The sequence below is a fragment of the Bactrocera oleae genome, chromosome X (assembly GCF_042242935.1).
Source record: "Bactrocera oleae isolate idBacOlea1 chromosome X, idBacOlea1, whole genome shotgun sequence".
Taxonomy (NCBI): domain Eukaryota; kingdom Metazoa; phylum Arthropoda; class Insecta; order Diptera; family Tephritidae; genus Bactrocera; species Bactrocera oleae.
In genome coordinates this window covers 24,938,468-24,959,435 of record NC_091541.1, presented here as the reverse complement: position 1 = coordinate 24,959,435, position 20,968 = coordinate 24,938,468, and the positions used below count along the sequence as shown (strand labels likewise).

At 32.1% G+C, this 20,968-nt stretch overlaps 1 protein-coding gene across 2 annotated transcripts in view; it reads left to right on the top strand.

Annotated features, from left to right (window-relative positions):
• Gat (GABA transporter) overlaps nucleotides 1-20,968 on the top strand; it is a 300,362-nt gene that overhangs the window by 76,819 nt on the left and 202,575 nt on the right. For both annotated transcript variants that reach the window (XM_070112754.1, XM_070112753.1), the window contains exon 3: nucleotides 20,533-20,800. In XM_070112754.1, the coding sequence (XP_069968855.1) occupies nucleotides 20,533-20,800 (268 nt within the window). The remainder of the gene's footprint in view (nucleotides 1-20,532; nucleotides 20,801-20,968) is intronic.

Below are 20,968 nucleotides of genomic sequence, written 5' to 3'. Positions count from 1 at the left end.
TTTTTGGACAAACTTTTATTGTTTTTACTTCTTCACGATTCAGCATTATAGATACATTCAAAACCACATTTTCACACCTATACGATCAACATCCGATTTTCAATTGCGATTTTTCTATTATTCTATTCCATCCAGAGTCAATCGAATATAATAATTGTAGTATACTATAATTGTCATGTAAATAGTATAGTGCTATCAACCAACCAGTTATCCCCGCCAGGTGTCTCCCATTGTCACTTCTCAACCATCAAATATCACGGAGTAGGAATGAAAATAAGTCGGCTTATTTTTTTCTCATTCAATCTCATAGCGAATTTAACATTATTTCTTTGTGCATCTTGAAAACAGCCAAAGCCGTTCACATACCAAACAGAGTTTAATAGTGTTAAAAATCCACGAAAAATTACGATAATCGATTTCAATGTGTAATCCTGCGAATGTTTTTGATGACTTTGCACAAACACACTTATTCATAAGTATTGTAGCACGCTATTTTTCATTGGATCAATCGAAAACATGGATGCCCAGCAAACAAGGCACACCAGTTGGTGCATGCCCGGGTTTATTCAATTCAAATAAATTTTAAAGTAAATGGGCAGCAGTATCCAACATATAAAGCACAGAAAGATAAATTCGTCTACTATTTGCTGTAGTACCAACGACATGTTTCAAAAATTGTGTGGGATAATCACAAAGATTCGATGACTGATGACATATTGTACCGACATCGTAGAAGGTGCTATTGAGCACTATTGATTGTTGCGCACTTCATTTGGGTTATTTTGAATGTTTAATGGCTTAAATGCTAACTGAGCTGTTCTGACTCCATCTAATAAAGTTGCTGCGATGCCAGATGATGCAACGTCCATTGCGATGCCATTTGATGGTACCTCAGCAAGAAGTAGCGAAATAAGGAATATTTTGGCATTTCCTCTTTGTACAACTTTGCTCTGCTGAAACTGCCAGCTTAATGCGGTCGATAATTGTTATTTTGTTTACCATTTAGCAATGGTAGAATTCGACAGTATCATACTTCCTTTCACGATTTATATCTGTGTTGATTAAATCAGATGCACTTCGATTTAGTGAACTCTTACCGAAATGACTGATTGGTAATTTCACAATGGCAATGCAATGGTGCTCACTAGCAATCAATGCTTCATTGTATTGTACATTACAGGGATAATGGGATGCCCAACTCTTTCCTGTGTGAAAGCGCCTCAGAATTAGCGTTTTTTATAACATTTTCCATTGTAGTCAGATCGGACAAGATAATAATTTTTGGGAATTTAAATTAAAATACCCATCATTTAATAAGATAAATGTTATTTTACATGTTCCTTTAAACATATGCAGAAACTATTTTAACCTTTTTTGTGATTTTTTATGATATTGAAATTGATGTTTGAACTTTTAATACTTAATCAAAAGAATAAATGTATTAGTTCTCAATTAATAAATGTTTTTTTTATAATTTTCAATTAAAATTAAAAGTTAATATTACTAAGCATGGCATCACAAAAGATTTCATCATATACATTTCAATTTCGCGTTTTCTTTCATTTGCATTGTCTTCCAATTTGTATTAGTTATCAAGAAATCTCTCTGTTCACATAATTTTCTGTAGGATTTCAATTTGGCCGTCCCTCCTTTTTCAATTGCTTAACATCAGACCTCCTGAACTTTGATAGTTGCCTCAGTTCAGGAGGTTTCGACGTTTAGCAATTGCGCTCTGATTTCCAATGAGAGATGAGTTGGGCATCTCTTTATCTCTGGTACATTGCGTCACTGAATGATATCGATAGATTGTTGCACCCTGTACGATATCGATACAATATATCATAAGTCATCGAATCTTTGTGATTATCCCACTTCCTATGTGGTCGGGAGTGGAAACATGTCGTTGGTACTATAGGAAATAGTAGACGAATTTGTGTTTCTTTGCAGTGTAAAGTTGCTTGAGCAAGCATTGTTATATTCTAGCAAACTTAGGACAATGCATGAATCATATACATTATACTTTCGATACTGTTGCCCATTTAAATTACGGACATATACCTTGAAATGTTAATGATCTGTTGACATTGTGCTTTGCTTGCGGGATATCCATTGTTTTGTTCATCAATAGGAGTGTTTATGCAAAAGCACCCAAAACGTTCGCACGATTACACAATTTAAAAAAATTCGATGATTGTAGTTTTTTGTGGATTTATAACACTATTAAGCGCAGTTTCGTTCGTGAACGGCTTTGGCCGTTTTCGAGATGCACAAAGAAGTAATGTTAAATTCGCTATGAGAATGAATGAGAAAAATATAAGCCGACCTATTTTCATTTCTACTCCGTGATGATTGATGGTTGAGAAGTGACAACGGGAGACACTTGGCAGGGATAACTGATTGGTTGATAGAACTATACTTCATGAAAACTATAATAAACTACAATTATTATATTCGGGATCCTCTGGATGGAATAGAATAATAGAAAAATCGCGATTAAAATTATTCTGAATGATCGTATAGGTGTGAAAAAGTGGTTTTGAATGTATTCTATAATGCTGAATCGTGAAGAAGTAAAAACAATAAAAGTTTGTCAAAAAAAATAACAATAAGTAATATTTGGGGTGGACCACCCTTAAATTTAAGGGTTACGACAATAGCATCATACACCGTTACAGGAGAATTTTATACACATACATATTAGATAAGCCTAACTCTAGAGAAAAATTCAGCTTTATATAAAAAAAATATACATATTACTATATAAGACCAACTTTTGTTTTATTACTAATTTTAATATATAATAAAAATCTCTTTATTGCTGTTGAACAAATTTTTTTCAAATCAACTTTATAACGCATATGTATGTATGTATACTAGAGAACTGAAATAGTGCACACACATGGGGATTCTTTTGTCGCTCGTTATCGGTAAATTCTCTTTTGGTGTCACTCTGTGCGTTCACACGAGTGAAAAGAGTCTAACAATTTGAGTCGAGTTTTCCTGTCATTTTCGCAAATGTTTGTGCGGTTCGGCCTAGCGACACTTAGAGCGTGTTGCATAGTTCATTTGTTTGTTGGCCTCACATTTTGCTTACAAGGAATTATTGTGTTAGAACAATATGCATAATATCGGCTTAATAGTTTCAAATAAATACTTAAGTCGGGATTTCCCTAATCCCCCAGAATGTAATGAATACGCGCTAATAATATTTTTAAGGCCAAATGTATGGCGGGGATTTCCTATTCTATTGAGAATTATTAAAAATCCGTAATTTATTACTCTAATAATAAAATTTTTTTTCAAAATATTACAAAATATTATGAATTATTTAAATTTATTGTTTTAAAAAAAATGTAAAATATTACTCGAACTAAATCATATAATATTAATGTTTTATGTAAATATAAAAAAAGTAAACGTAACTCCTTTTTTATTAAAACTAACTTATTATTACATTTAATATTGCTAAATGTTATTAAAAAATTATATTAAATATTTTTGAGTATCTTAATTTTATCCCTATTCACCATTTTCTAAAATATTTCTATTATACTATGCATATTTGCACATTACATACAAAAATAGACCACAAATTCAAATTTCTGAACGAATCGTATACATATATGAGACATATTCATTTGAAGCCAAACACAAAGCTCAAGCACAAAGCGGTTTCGGCGACAAAAGAGTCCGTGTGTTAACAAGCAGTTAGTCAAAACAACCACCAATACGTATTTGCTTGAGCGCTTTCGATACATAAGCAAGAAAAATACACAAGCATGCGGTGTACTCTTTGATGTAGTGCACCGCTGCAGGTCTCTGGTTTGGGCTGATTGCATTTACTTTTGGCATTATATTTAACTTTATTATGATAACTCCGAAAAGTTCACTGGAATAAAAAAGAACCATAAAATGTAGTATTACACTTATACCTATATAGTGGTGGAGTAATTTAAAACCGTTTTAACGTATTGGGGTATGTTCACTTAATTTCGCTAAGATAGTTCACATACTGATTGATAAAAACGGTATAAAGCCAAACCTTCTTCTTATTAATATTAGGGCTAAGGGAAATACTGATCGGATTTTATACAGTTTAACACCTGTACACATTAGGACTACGTGTTCTTTTTTTTGTCGTTAATAGACCGAGATTTGCGATAAAAAGTCAGTCATAACTTATATTCGGTATCATTGGGCTTGACATTTTTTTGTCCGAGTTCGATAGTTTAGGGCTAAAGGTGCGACCCTACTTGTGAAAAGTTCTATTTCGCTATCTTTGTTGGTGTTTATTTCATATTTTGTAAAGGGAAAGAATCAGACGAAATTTAGCATTGTGTTATATAAGTAGTAGGTGTAACTGTACATAGTCCGATTTCGCTTATTTCCCCACCTCAACTTAAGAATATTAGTATAATGTTATGGACCAAATTTGAGTGGAATTAATGGAGTAGTTTCTTAGTTATGGATTTCCAATAAAGGGTGGGTGGCATTTTATATGACGACTCATATGCAGCCCTTCCGTACCATTTTAATTGTGAAATTTAGTGCTTCTGACGTATTTTCAACGCGTTTTTAGTAGCTTTTGACGTATTTTTTATATGGGATTTCACCCATTATCACACTGTTTGTTAAAATAATAGAATAAATTGTTTTCAATTAATAGTTGATATACATATGTGCGGTTAACAGTTTATGAAATACTAGAGACCCGTCCCTGCTTCACACGGTGCAATGCTGATATACTACAGAAAAAATGTGAATGTTGTTTATAAAAACATAGCGGCCCGCTCCGGCTTCGCAGGGATATAAAATACATAGCCTATGTCACTCACTGAAAACATCACATACGAAGCGGCAGAGAAACGCATTTATAGTTTAATAATCATTGCATTCATATTTTGAGCGTGAGCAAGCGGACGTGTCAGATGTGGTGATTTTTGTGGTGTTAACAAAATGTTCTAGAAAATTTTATATTTGGAGAGAAAACTTACCGCGTTATTGAAACAGTTTAAATTAATTATTTTAATGAAAATAAAAGTGTGAAATAGCATAAAAAACAAAAATCAAGTTAACAAAAAATGTGATTGCGTAAATAAGTGCAGCAGCAACAACAACAGCGCAAGTGGTCTGAAAACAATACCTAGCGCAATTAATAGACTCAACTAGCTGGATGTGCACACACAAAAACAAAATAGCGGAGAATAATAATGAATCAAGAATTGAAATCTAAAAACAAATTATTAACTGAATTACTGGAAATAAATAAACCAGAAGTAAACAAATGTAAGTCGTACGCGGAAATTTTAAAAGAGGATAAGAAAGAAAGAGTGTTTGAAAAAGTTCCAGCGATTGTAGTTAAGACCAAGAATAAAGAAACGGATAAAAACTATGCTCAACTAGTTAAAAAAAAATATTTCTACTAATACAAGTGCTTAAATAAAAAATGTAACGACAGCAAAATCGGGTGCCGTGATAGTTAAGTGTAAAAGCAAGCAAGATGTCTCAAGATCCAAAGACCTACTGACTGAAAAACTAGGTGAAAATTATGAAGTGGTACAGGAGAAAACGAATGCTCCCAAAACCAAAATTTTTGATATAGAAAGTGACATGAGCAAGGAAGAACTAATTGATGATATTTGTAACAGAAACAGCGCCTATTTCGATGGTGACTTTAAAATTATAGCTGACTTTACTAATAGTAAGAACAAACGTAGCTTAATTCTTGAAGTGTCTTCTAACATTTATCTCAGTGCGATATCCAATAAAGTTACCTATGTTGGCCATAAGAGCTGTCGTGTGTTTGATGTTTTTGACTTGCGTATGTGCTTTAAATGTGGCCGGACCAATCATAGCCACAGTAAAATGTAACAATGAATCAGCTTGTCTAATTTGTGCTGGAAAGCTTGATACTAGAGAATGCACCAGCACCATGAAATCATGTTTAAACTGTGTTTATTACAATAAACATTTTAATAAAAACAACCCCACTGATCATGCGGCAACGGATATCAGCGCATGCGCATACCTCAAATTCAAATACAACAACATTGTGAAATCAACAGACTATCCTACAATTCCTCATATTCTGACTCACTTTGGTAAAGTCCTTGAACCAAAGAGGGCATCAACTTAGAACTTATAACACAATTTTCTCACCAAGAATGAATAATAATAGTAATCAAGATTTGAATTGTATTATTGAGGATTCTGTAGATACTCTAGAAGATTTAAACAAGATTTTCGCTATCAGTGACATTCTCATACTTCATATCAACATCAGAAGTCTCAATGCGAATTTTGAAAAACTTGAACTTTTGCTAAAAAGTCTAATATGTAAACCACATGTTACAGTTTGTAGTGAAACGTGGAATTTAATTGAACATAAATTATATTCATTAAATGGTTATAGCATACATTATAATCAAAGCAGTATAAATAAGGCAGATGGAGTAATAATATATGTATCAAATGCTCTAAAACACTCCACATCCGTAGATACTATCGGGCGTTGCAATTTTCTCTCTACATGTATAAGTATTAGCAATTTAAAAATATACATGGATACTAATTCTAAGATTAAAATCATGTATTAGTTGGAGATTTCAATATAAATTTAAATGATGTAGACTATCACTCAGATCTACTACTATCATGTGTTTTAGATATGAATTATGTACCGTTTTTTAATAATACTACTAGGCCTTATAGTGAGGATGGATCATGTATAGATAATATCTTCGTTAAAACAAATATTCCCAACGTAAAATCAATCACATATAAACAAATGATCACTGATCATTATATTTTGTTTTTGTCATTAAATACGTATAAATTATTAATACATAAAGAACCTAAAAATTATCTCAGTTATAAAATACTGAAGAAAAATAGTAAACATGTACTTTGGGAAGACATATTAAATATACAGGATCCAAATATTGCTACTAATAGTCTCATAGCTAAAATAAAAAATGCCCATGTAAACCAAAACACAACAATCGTAAATTTAAGCATCGTAAAAATTGGATTACGATTGGCATTATGAAGTCATGTCGTACTAAAGAGAAGTTATATAATAAATGGTAAAAAAATAAAGATAATATAGAACTAAAACAAAATACAATACTTACTGTAAAAAACTGGACAAAGTTATAAAAATTACTAAGTGTAATTATGAGAGTAATTCGATAAATAGTAAATCTAATTGTAGTAAAGACCTATGGAATTATGTAAATCATAAATTAGGTAAAAATGTAAAGGCATCTAAAGATATAGACTACTTAATCGAACATGATGTGAAGATCACTAACTCGGAAATTTCTGATACTTTTGTAAATTTTTTTAGTAATGTGGGTATAGATTTAGCTGCTAAAATGAAAAAAACGGATAACAGTACGGTTTATAATATAAATAGAAAATAATACTAAGTCAATTTTCTATAAGCCAACTGATGAACAAGAAATTGAAAAAGTAATCAGAAACCTAAAAGACAAAGCTGGGGGAGTTGATGGAATTAACACTAAAGTCTTAAAAATAATAAGTAAATTTATTAGTAAACCATTGAAATTTATCTTTAATAACTGTATGACTATAGGAATATGGTCAAATGGATTAAAAAGTGCAGAAATCCTACCAATCCATTAATCAGGAGACAAATATAAAACTAATAACTATCGTCCAATATCCTTAATTTCTAATATAGCAAAAGTTTTTGAAAAAATTATTCATAAACGAATTTATAACTTCATAACAGACTCAAAAATTATTGCGAAAAAAAGGCACTAAGTAATTACCAGTTTTATATACACTAATGCTTCCACAGACGTCTTGTTTGACATGGTAACTTCGTCCAAGACTATTAATGAGCGTTCACGCATCAATTTTCCTGTATTGCTCTGTTTAGAAACACTACAGATGCTGTTAATATCATCGGTGGCGATTTTCAGTGGGAGCTTAAATGTAGAGTGTGCGGTCCTCCTTTCAAAAGAGTATTGGCAATGACACAACAGCTAACGCAATTTTTCTGGTAGATCTCACTTTTTTTTAAAAGCAGATTGATTAAAAATGTTTTTCCTATACCTCCTGGGGCATCATGGAAAAACAATGTCCCTTTATTGTTATCAATTGTTGATGTTAATGCTGTGAATACTTTTTCTGATCGATGTTTAATCGTGGCTCATCTTGAGCTATATTTTGTAAGTGTCGTTTGATATGTATGATGTCTCCCTTGCGTATTCGGCACTGTTAGTTAAATCTAAGTCAGTAGTATTAGTTGGCATCGGCAGCCCAAAATCCTTAATCGATTTACCCGAAAGTAATTGCACTACTTTGTTGCTGAGTTTAAATCTCGCCGTCGCCGAATCAGAATATCACTGGCCATATTTTCTTAAAATTTATTCCATATATTAACAGAATCAGTTACTTGACAAAACGCTACTACGACGCTAAATAAATATCTTAATGATGTAGCTGAACTACAAACAGCTGCTTCTGATAATGTGTTTTCCCAGTGAGAATCGTCTTCCAAGAGCCCCATAGCTTTGCATGCTGCTTGATTAGTATTGTAAACAACACCTTGTACTGTTCTTAAGTATGCGAAGGATGTCGGGCCAGTACAATATGCAGTGCCATTCTCAGATTAAAGCATTCTCTGTTGTTGGGATGAATCACGTAGACTCTGCCAAGAGCATCCGTTTTTTTTTTTTGAAATACCTCAACTTAAACTACGTTTGATTAAGTATTGTTATTTTCCTCGCTAGAGAGCTACTAAATTCAAAGTGCTACAGAGAGAACCGCGGCCTCCGACGCGCTATTTATAGGCACGCTCCCGCCGCCCTGGCCGGCGGGTACCGCCGCAAACGCTACGCTTCGCAACTTTTAAATCTGTAATATTTTCGAAAGTATTCATTAAATCATATGCTGTAAAGGGCCATATAGATCTTTAATATATCAAATTTACAATGTATTTAAGGTATTTAATTGGGTAAGGATTACTGCTGTATTGATTAAAATCGCTTCGAAAATAAGCCATTATTTGTCGTAAAAAGTAAAATACAAAAACATGTTATTGTGGGATATCCATAAGAGATAGACACATACCATCGCGCAGTTTTTTATAGACCTTTTCACTTAGTACATTATTTTGATATATCTCGTAGGGTTCAGCCCGCGGTTGCAATGTAAGCGGAAAAAATTTAATTATTTACGACATCACATTAGAAACCTAAAAAAAAACAGTATTTCTACACTATTTAATGTTTGCTGTTAAAAATATAAACCTTACTCTTGAATCACTGTCTATTAAAAAAAAACCGCATCAAAAACCGTTGCATAGTTTTAAAGGTTTAAGATTAAGGGATAGAAAAAGCGACTTTGTTTTATACTATGTTATGATAGGAGGCGGAGCTATGTTCACTTTTCAAAAATATTTGAACAAAAGATGTATTTTTCTACGGGAAACCTCTGTACCTAACGGCTGTTTGTAAAACCTTAAACTAATGGAAAGAGATATAGAAATATATACATATATATCTAAGCAAAATGACGAGATAAGTGAGGGTCTGTCCGTACCACCAGTAACTTGAATCAAAACTGATATATCTTGAAGATATTTGGTATACATGTCCCTAGGCAGGGTGGGACCAAGGCCTCATCGTATTCAGTTGGTGAAGAGAATTAAGGGCATTAACATCTCTTATTAACTTTTATAAAACGTTTTTTTCACAAAACAAATAATAAGTATATGTATATATTAAACAGGGCAACAGTATTCAACGTATAAAGATGCCTTGCCCTTAGCTTGCTAGAAAATAAAAATCAGTGGGACTGTATTCTTGCTGAAGCAGCTTTATACTGCACAGAAATACAAATTCATCTACTATTTGCTGTACACAAAACAAATAATAAGTATATGTAAATATTAAACAGGGCAACAGTATTCAACGTATAAAGATGCATGCCTTGTACTAAGCTTGCTAGAAAATAAAAATCAGTGGGACTGTATTCTTGCTGAAGCAGCTTTATACTGCACAGAAATACAAATTCGTCTACTATTTGCTGTAGTACCAACGACATTTTTCCAGGAAGCATTAATTGCTATTGAGCATCATTAAGAGTTCACCAAATCGAAGTATATTAACACATATATAAATCGTGAAGTCAAGTATGGTACTGTTGAATTTTTAATTCTAAGCCACGTTTGGCCTTGTTAGTTATCCATCGCCATTGCGAATGTCAATTTAATTGAGTGCGCTTTAATTCAATTGGCGCCTCTGTAAGGATTCGTAACAGTAATACATTTTCACCCCGAAACTTACCATTAAAAATGGTGGCTTCGTTAATGTGTTTCTTTAGTTTTTTAATAACTAACCTTGTGCCATTGCAATGCCGTGATTTGTTCAAATCACGAAGCCAAATAACCGGAGATCCTACGTTCAGTTGTAAATGATGCGGTGGCATACCTGGCCTACCAAATGAATTTAAAAACTCAATTGGATAATTCACAGCTTCGTTGGCATCGCAAACAGCATCAATGGATTCGTATGACACCAAGTCCCCTGGCAATAACTGTGTTATCTTTAAATTTAATCAATTGGCATTTAAACCTTTTTGCTGCCAGCCAATTTAAAATTTTGTGTGTACATCGGCAAATAAGTTATCAATGAGAGTACTTTGTAATTTGATAATTGTGCAGAAATTCGTCAGTAATTTTATGTATCCATTATTTTCACGAACAGTTAGTTTTCCATTGCCATTATGTAACAATTGGTTTGAGATGGATGGTTCGGCAGATGGATCTTGAAGCATATAAACGCCCATGTTTACTGTCAGGTGTATTTTTTTAACATTACGTCACAGTCGCTGTGACTTAAAGCAAGCGTTGATTTCATTAGCGTACGTTGAACGTCGAATAACGGGAAGTGTATGTCTGAAATTATCTGAAAGGAGCTATAGAGTGCCACCAAATAGTTTGTTGTTGTTTTTTATATCTTATCGATATCATATCCAATGCCTCAAGCGAATGTTTATGTGAGATAGTGCATTCATCACACATAATAATTGTTCACTGTGGCCATTGACGATTGTGTTTTTATGTTGCGCAGTGCATTTTGGTTATTTTGAATGTTTAATGCCTTAAATGCTAATTGAGCTGTTCTGACTCTATCTAATAAAGTTGCTGCGATGCTAGATGGCGCAACGTCCATAGCGATGCCATTTGATGGTGCCTCAGTAAGAAGTAGCGAAATAAGGAATGTTTTGGCATTTCCCCCTTCTACAACTTTGCTCTGCCGAAACTGCCACTGAATGCGGTCGAAATTGTTATTTTGTTCACCATTTAGCAATGGTAGAATTCGACAGTATCATACTTTCCTTTCACGATTTATATCTGTGTTGATTAAATCAGATGCACTTCTTTTTTGTTAACTCTTACCGAATTTGTGTTTCTGTGCAGTATAAAGCAGCTTCAGCAAGCATACAACCTTGTATAATCCTACCACCAGAGAACTACGTAGAATACGTATCTATCAACCAACATAAAGAGAAAAATTAAATATTGTACTTTAAACAAAAAATACAAATGCCACTTAACATGTGTGTGTTTATATTTTGTCATATAAACGATTTTTATGATGTATATAGTTATCATAATGTTATGTTATATAGTTTACTTTTTTTAATAATTTTCTAATTTCAATTGTTACAAAATGAATAATTTATGTATGTACATACATACATATTTATGTACATCCATATGGAGTTCATTTACATTCTTTGGTATGTACACATGAATGAATAGAATTTTTAACACTATCACTAATCAATACATGTGCGCGCACTGCTCTATATTTTAGCATGTATATACAAATATTGCAAAATAAGTAAAGCATACACAAATGTACATACATAGTAAATGCGTACAAGTGTAAGTATGTCGGCCAATAAAATAAAACGTTGTTGTACAAAAATCCATTCTCTCAAATGGCATGAGCAGCATCAGAAATCAATATGGCAGCGAAATCCTAAATTTGTAGTAAACCACACAACAACATTTTTATTCATGAACGCTGGCGCATATGCAATAAGCTATGTCGTTTTATTCATAAAGGCAAACGCCTTACACATCTCCCCAAGCATGCGTTTGCCTACAAGCGTCCTTTAGCGACGATGGCAAAGGCTAGAAATCATAAATTGAACAGCTTTCTGATGTTCCCTCTAAAACTGAAAAGTGACAACCCCGCGAACCCACAAAACTATTCTAAAATATTTTTTCGCGGCTCCCAAAATTTTGTTTCAATATGTATGCATGTTCATACATAAACATACATATTTAAAATGATTTGAGGGAAAGCTGTTAGAGCGGCAAGCGAAGCGATGACAATCTGCGATCGTTCGTTTATTTTTTCGGCACATCTCGGATTTTCTACCAACAACACAGTGTTGTGACACTTTGGCCTCACGTTAGTCCTTCGAAACATTGACTCTTTGACATGAAAGCAAAAAACGTGAGCTTCGGTCATTGGTTGACCGTGTACATATCTACATATGTATGTACATATATTTCTTTACATGACACATTTACAAATATTTTGCTTTCGTATGTCTTTACATGTACACATGATATGAAAATGCCGACAGCGAAACACAATTCTTTACCTTTGTGACTCCATAATGGTGTTAAGTACTGAATTATTTTTAGAAATATATCAAAAAACTTTTAAATTGTTACTAATAACTCATAATAAAGTAAAAATTAATTAACATAAAATAATTTTCAAAAAATAATTAATAATAATCCACAATGGTGTCAAGTGCATAAATTATTTTAAGATTTATATTAAATTATTACTAATAACTCATAATAAAATTAGAAAGAATTATCATTATTTAAAAAATAATAAATAATGTTTCAATAAACGGAAATATAAATATTTCAAATGGCATATCAATATTCCCTGGTTGGCAAACATATCAGTATCATTTCTCTCCAATATTCGCCGGTTGGGTATGTTATGAGAGCTGTATGTGTACAGATTCCACGCTGTTATAAAAGAGAGAAATGTTACTTTCTCTTGCGTGTGAGGTGAATTCCCCGACTGACATTTAACAAATGTTCGCTGTAGAACCTGCACCTTCTCGTGCTTTTAAGTTCTCTGCTCTGGGTAGACAATAGACCGTGAGCTCTGCTACAAACTGGGGAATAGCAGATAAGTTGCTGCCACAAGCGAACATTAAATCGGAATGCAATCGATGCAGTCGAGTCGACAGCAACTACAGGATCACCTGTAAAATTGAATTTTATATGAATTGAATTTTATATGATGCTCGATTGGACGGCTAATAGAGCTGAAATGTTCCGGGCAGGGAATTCACCATAACTAACGAAGCAATTAATACAAAAAAAGATATAAATAATAATCTTATTCAATCAAATATGCATATTCGAATTATTTCATTATCATATGTATGTACATTTGTCAGAGAACATATGTTCATTTCTTCATTTACATTCTCTGTATTTGAATCAATAAAAGAAAGAAACGCAATTAAGCCAGAGAACATATAGTAATAATAAGGTGCAGGTTCGCCATTGTTACAAGTTCTCTTAGCAAGCTATAGAAACATAATTAGGCAATTCACAAGCTTCGCCTTATGTCTTATGTCGTAATTCAATAGCTTAAAAAATACGACACTTGTGAGCACCCCTTAATTGTTGTATGTCATATTATGTAATATTTCTACACTTCCCCAGCTGGTAATGAAAAATTAAGAATAGAAAAATGCCACGAGAAAGTGACAAAAATAAAATTAAAGATTCTTTATATTGAAACAGCGGCATTTTGGTTCACATTGCAACCACAGAAACAACAAAATATTTTTATATTTTACTTTTCTTCAACTTAATTTACCTGAATATCGTGGCTTCCTTCCATATTATTAAAAAAATTGATTTAATTCATTTAATTTATTAATTTTAGACACTTAAACGTCAACAATAAAAAAAGTAAACAGATACAACTGATAGAATAGCACACTCAAAAAACATACCTGTTGTATTTGTCGTATTTCAATTTTGTATGGGAAACAACAACAGTATTGATATGACAGTCATAAAAAACTAAGACAATACGACGATATGACACAATATGACACTTTGTGAATACCCTAAAAATATACTTACAAATGTTCATATGTATGTATATACAGAAAACATACAACCTCAGAAGCTAAAAACTGAGAACAAAAATTCATATGTATACGTACACATGTCTGTGCACCACAGAATCCTTTGTGCAATCACAATCACACAAACATAAATATGTCTATAGACAAACAAACATTCAATTATACGTGAATGTATGTAGCTGCAAAAAATTCAAAAACAGCATAATGAAAAATAAATCCCGTTGAGATTCGAACCTGAACTCATCTATGACTCTTCAAGTGTTTACCAATCAGACCACGGTTTTTGCTGAATTATGTGGTATTAATTTTGGTTTGATTATGCATTGAAGAAATATATGAGGTTCACTCATAGATGGCTTCAGTTGAATTTTTAGGTTTGCTGCCGTAGTCCAAATGTAAAACACATTTTGTTATTTGATAGTTGGCAATTCAGCTGTCAATCAGGAAAAAAAAGTTTTTTGATCGGTTGCGTAGTTTTCGTTTGGCGTTCGTTGAAAAATGGAAGATCAAAAATAACATTTTCGTCATATTTTGCTCTTTTATTTTCGCAAAGGGAAAAACGCATCGCAAGCTCACAAAAAAGTTATGTGCTGCTTATGGCGACGAAGCTATAAAAGAACGGCAGTGTCAAAATTAGTTTGCCAAATTTCGTTCTGGTGATTTTTCACTCAAAGATGAAAAACGCTCTGGTCGTCCAGTTGAAGTTGATGACGACCTAATCAAAGCAATAATCGATTCGGATCGTCACAGTACAACACGTGAGATTGCAGAGAAGCTTCAGGTATCACATACATGCATTGAAAATCACTTAAAACAACTTGGCTATGTTCAAAAACTCGATACATGGGTTCCTCACATACTGAAAGAAACGCATTTAACGCAACGCATTAACAGCTGCGATTTGCTAAGGAAACGTAATGAAAATTATACGTTTTTAAAACGAATGATAACTGGCGATGAAAACTGGGTTGCTTACAACAATATCGAGCGGGAAAGGTCGTGGAGGAGGCCAGGTGAACCTGCTCAAACAACATCAAAAGCTGGTATTCATCAAAAGAAGGTTCTGTTATCAGTTTGGTGGGATTATAAAGGAATTGTCTACTTTAAACTCTTACCACCCAACCGAACGATCAATTCTGTTGTCTACATTGAACAACTAACGAAATTAAACAATGCAGTTGAAGAAAAGCGGCCCGAATTGATAAATCGAAAAGGTGTTGTATTCCATCATGACAATGCAAGGCCACACACATCTTTGGTCACTCGGCAAAAATTATTGGAGCTTGGTTGGGATGTTTTGCCACATCCACCATATAGTCCTGACCTTGCACCATCGGATTACTTTTTGTTTCCATCTTTAAAAAACTCCTTGAATAGTAAAAATTTCAATAATGATGATGATGTCAAATCGTACCTGATTCAGTTTTTTGCTAATAAAAACCAGAAGTCTTATGAACGTGGGGTTATGATGCTGCCTGAAAGATGGCAAAAGGTCATTTACTTAGTTGCCAACCCAATAATTTTTTATAACCGCAGAAATATGCTTTTGTAGAACATTTGCTTTCGCAAACATACATACAAATGTGCAAACGACATGATATACATATGTCTGTCCTGTTGCACATTTGCTTCTACACCAGTCAAATCTCTATAGGAAAATCAACTGAAATGAATACTGAAATAAAACCGACTTTTGAGCAACAATATATTTTTTAAAATTTATTAAAAATAATATCATAAAAAAATACATGTTTGTATACGCATAAATTTTATTCATTCATTTATAAAAAATCTGGAATGAAAAATAAAAAAAAAATTTTGTTTATCAGAAAAATATATAAATTTATTAATAGTACTAGAGGACCCCGTCTGCGAGTTGCTGTGGCTAAGGTACACATTAATTACATACTATTCAATACAGTAAAATTGTATATATGAAATAAATTCCAATGTAAGAATAACCAAGCGGATGACTTTCAAAGTTGAAAATGGTTAATAATAATTTCCTTCGATTTGTTATTAAACACAAATAAACATTAAATGTTTTATGTTGATTTTTTTATTTTATTAATTTTATATTCAAATATGAAACAAATGAGTAATTTTCAAAGTTGTTAGTAGATAACGTTTGAAATAATGAAAGAGGTTGATCGTTCTTAATTTTTAACAATAATATTTATAGTTTTTAATTATAAACATTTTCAAATTCAATTAATTAAGCTCTATTTGTATCGTTCGTTCTGACAGTTGGAAAGCGTGGCAAGAGGACCATTTCTCAATTAAATTTTCCAGTCAAAATAGTTGCTACATAATATTTCTTGTAATCTTTTTGATTATCAAAGTTATACCGTTGCATAATTGAGGTGAATTGAAATAGCTCTCAAAAATTTTCAACCAAAGTTTATGTTATGTCATTCCGAGTATATCTAGATAATTTACGTTTTCATTCACATTAACAACAGTAGCGAATTATTTAAAATAGAAGATTAAGCCGTTCATAAGTCATAAATATTGTAGCTAACACTTCATTTCGAGCTTTACGTTGCTCATTAGTTTGATTTGCTCTTATATATCTTTGACTTGTAGTATTTCGAGTTCTGCAGCCTACGTCTGCTTGGTGGCATTTTCAAAAACGAAAATCCTACTGAAAATAAAAAATTACTCCCTTATATTTTGTGTTTAACCATGTATACCAAATTTTAATAATGTGTAGTCACCAAAAGTTACCAAAAATCGATATTAACCTGTGAACTTACCGTCATTAGAAAACACTTATTAGCAAACAACAAACTTCTTAGTCTTTAAAACAAAACAAACTTTATCAAAAACTTAATAAAATTATTGTTAGCGCTATGTTAGGTTATGTGTATCAGATTACCACAGATTACTAAATAGGTTATGCGAAGTTTGTGTACTGCGTTCTGAAATCTAACTCATGGTATACATTTTTTATTATTAATAAATACTTCCATTAAAATGAAATCATCACTGGTATTATTACCATTACCGTCAAAGTCGGTACATTTAATTGTGGCGAGTAATTTCCAAAAATTAGTACATTAGTGCGATAGAATTTAATTAAGTAATCACATTTCCGAACAAACGATGCTCTTTCAATATAGTCTATGGCTGTGAATGACGATGGCATTCGTTACGCACGTTTTTTAAAATATGCAAAATTAAATGTATCTTTTCAATCTTTCTGAGACATTTTCTTAATATTTTTTTCCGTAAGAACCTTCTACAGAGTATACGATAACTACAAAAAAAAAAATAGCCAATCGATCTAGCCGTTCTTAAGTTATGGCGTAACAACGGGAAACGGGTTTCATTTTTATATATATAGATATAATTTTAATAAAACACGATTTTCAGAATTTGTCTACCAACATACAGCAAATTCTCACCCAACCTAATCATTGAATACTAAATCTTTTTCACCAGCTTTTTACTTTACTACAAAGTATTAAACTAACCATTTACAATTTAATTCTACCCTGAAAAAAGAGAGTTTTTGAAGATTCTGAAATTAAAAAGAGAAATGTGTATTAGTTATTAGACTAATGTATTAAATTAACATTTATTTTACATATTTTAACCCGGAAGTTGCTCGAAAAATTTTCAGTCTACGTTACCAATTTTCTCAACTTTTCTTTATTTTTAAAATATCGCGTTTTGATTTCTTTTTGAGCTTCACTCTTCCGTTTGCTGAGCCAGCCACTTTCAATTTTTGTATAACAAAGCTGTTATCGAAAAATCTAAATATTGATGCCTCTGCCCTAGGCCTCACCCGTCTCGTTATACCACTCCGAGTATTCTTCCCGTGTTTTTACAGTAATCTGGGTTATTATTAATGTTGTTATACCCACTCTGCATGCATTTTTCAAAAAGAGCTCTTTATAGAAGCTCATTTGAAGGCGGCTTATTTCAAATACTCTACCTGAGGCTATTGATCAGAATTAAATCATCTGGACCGTTATAATTTTCCATTCCTAGCAAAACACAGTTCTGAACTTTTGTGACTCCATAATGGTGTCAAGTATTATATGAATTATTTTAAGAAATATATCAAAATGTTTTTAAATTACTACTAATTACTCACAATTAAGTAAAAATGAATTAATATGAAATAATTTAAAAATAGTAAATACTAGTTTAATAGAAGGGAATATATTTTAAATGGCATATCAGTATTCCCTGTTTGGCATAGATATCAGCATCATTTCTCTTCAATATTCGCCGGTTGGGCATGTTGAGATAGCTGTTTGTGTACAGATTCACCGCTGTTATAAAAGCGAGAAATGTTGTTTATTTCTCCTGCGTGTGAGGTGAATTCCTTGACTGAAATTTTACAAATGTTCACTGTCCTTTTCCTTCTCGTTCTTATAGGTTCTCTGTTTACACCTTCTCGTTCTTCTAAGTTCTCTGATTTACATTTTAGAACAGCTAACATCCTTAAGCCTTCTCTATTCATTAACATTCTCTGACATAAGTATATACATATGTATGTTCTAGGATGGAGCGAAAAAAACTTTTTTTTTGCTTAGCCTGAGGGTAAAATTTGTAGATTATAAAAAGAAAATTTTTCGAAAAAAAAAGTTTTAACATCAAGAGGCTCACTCACTTTTTAAGTAGATTTGGAGTTAAAATTTTTTTGGACAAAAAAAAAATTTTTTTAGTTTAAACTTTTCACATTTATAGGTATAGTAAATTATAGTTTAGAAAAAACTAAAAAAGCACCATTTAAAGGAATTTTTACACCTCCTCTTATAAAGTTCTTCCCTACCATCTTATTTCTGAAAATTAATGCTTATGGCGCATTTATTTCGTCAGTTATCGCAATTTTAGTATATTTTAACATAACTGTTAGATGAGGAGAGGGCGTGGTTATTATCTGATTTGGCCCATTTTCACAGCATATGAAAAAGCACTTCTTTTCAGCAAATTTGGTTGAGTTAGCTTAAGCGGTTTGGAAGATTTATACATTAAACCATTTAGAGGCGAGGTTTAAAGTAATAGGAAACTGTTATCTAATTATTGAATTGTCATCGGTCCTTGACACGTCTGAAAAGTTTCAAGTTGATTAGATTTCTGGAAACCGGTAAAAATTGAGCTCTAAGATTCCATTACATACGTACAACCCAATCTAATAAAAGGATATTAAAAATTACCGAATTTGACGGTTTTTGAAGCAAAATTTATTTTAACGCTTAAGGAAAGCATGTTGTCGTTTAAGAATTTTTTTTAAAACTTTAATAATGACCACTACAAATTTTTTTAAGTTGATAACTTTTAATTGGCCTGAAAGAGAACTCCCCACAGCAGCTCTAGAACACTTATCAAAAATTTTTTACGAAATAAAAATTTTAACTCGAAATATGTTCGAAATTTTCTTTTTTATAGTCTACAAATTTTATCCTAAGGCTAAGCAAAAAAAAAAATGTTTTTTTTTCGCTCCTCCCCAGTATGTACATACAAAAATTATTAATTTTGTAACAAGTGAAATTAGAAAATTATTAAAAAAGTAAAATGTATATGATTTTTTGCATAATCGTTCGCATTTTATCATGCCAGATTTGTGCGAAAAAATTATATTTTATTAATTTTTCATAATAAAAAAAAATTTTTAATAAATTCTCTTCTCTGCTAAATAGCAGCGAATACCACAGAAAATGGTGAATTCCCGGCTCAGAATTTTTTAGCTCTGTTGGCCGTCCAATGTAATTGGTCGAAATCTCGGGTATAAACCTCTTATCTCCAATATAATGTTATCCGATTTTCGGGTTGACTTTTTCTTAATATCCCCAATTTACTTAAGCCTCTTTGATTGAGTTTATATCATTATATCACATATATGAGGGCAAACCCTAGACCCAATTCACTCATATTAGGCACTAATCCACATTATGATTAAGAAAACTATGACTATAAAATGGTGGAAATCGGTCAATCACTTGAACTCGGTACAAATTTTCACAGTAAAGACTGATCTAAGTTGCTTTAAAGAAGTTTTAAATTGATTAGCTAGTTGGAGAAATATCTTAGTTGGCTTGCCATAATTTTGAAATAACAATTGTATCTTTACCGGTGAGGTTAGAAAACGGAAATACTTAAAATCCATTTATATATAAGGAGCAGTTTAACTGCTAAGTTAGTAAAGTGACATTCCTATTGTTTGTTTTTCAGCTAGTTGTGATCTTGAGTTGGAATTTGTGATTATTTCAGAAATTTTTAGTTACTAGCTAGAAAATAATGAGTAAAATAAAATATTCTTTTTTCGGATTGATTTTTAACTTAATGCTATAGAATTTGCAATATTAATTTCACTATATTTTTCTAAATTAGGTGCGAAACCAGAATGCCTTACCGGAACGTGGTTCCTGGTCATCAAAGCTAGACTTCATATTATCTGTTGTGGGTCTTGCTATCGGACTAGGAAATGTTTGGCGGTTTCCATATCTATGCTATAAAAATGGGGGTGGGGCCTTCCTTATACCATATTTCTTGACTCTAATATTGGCTGGGATACCAATGTTTTTTATGGAATTAGCGCTGGGACAAATGTTAACAATCGGAGGTCTGGGGGTTTTTAAAATTGCTCCCATATTTAAAGGTAAGCCTATTTTTATTTTTAACTAACGCCGAGAATTAGTTTATATTAATTTGCATTTACATCTAACCGTCTCTCAAAAAAATGTAAATATCTTAAATTGTATAAGCATACAAGAAGAAAAGAAATAAATAAAAGATTAATGAAAACTTTCAAGAATATTTTCGAAAC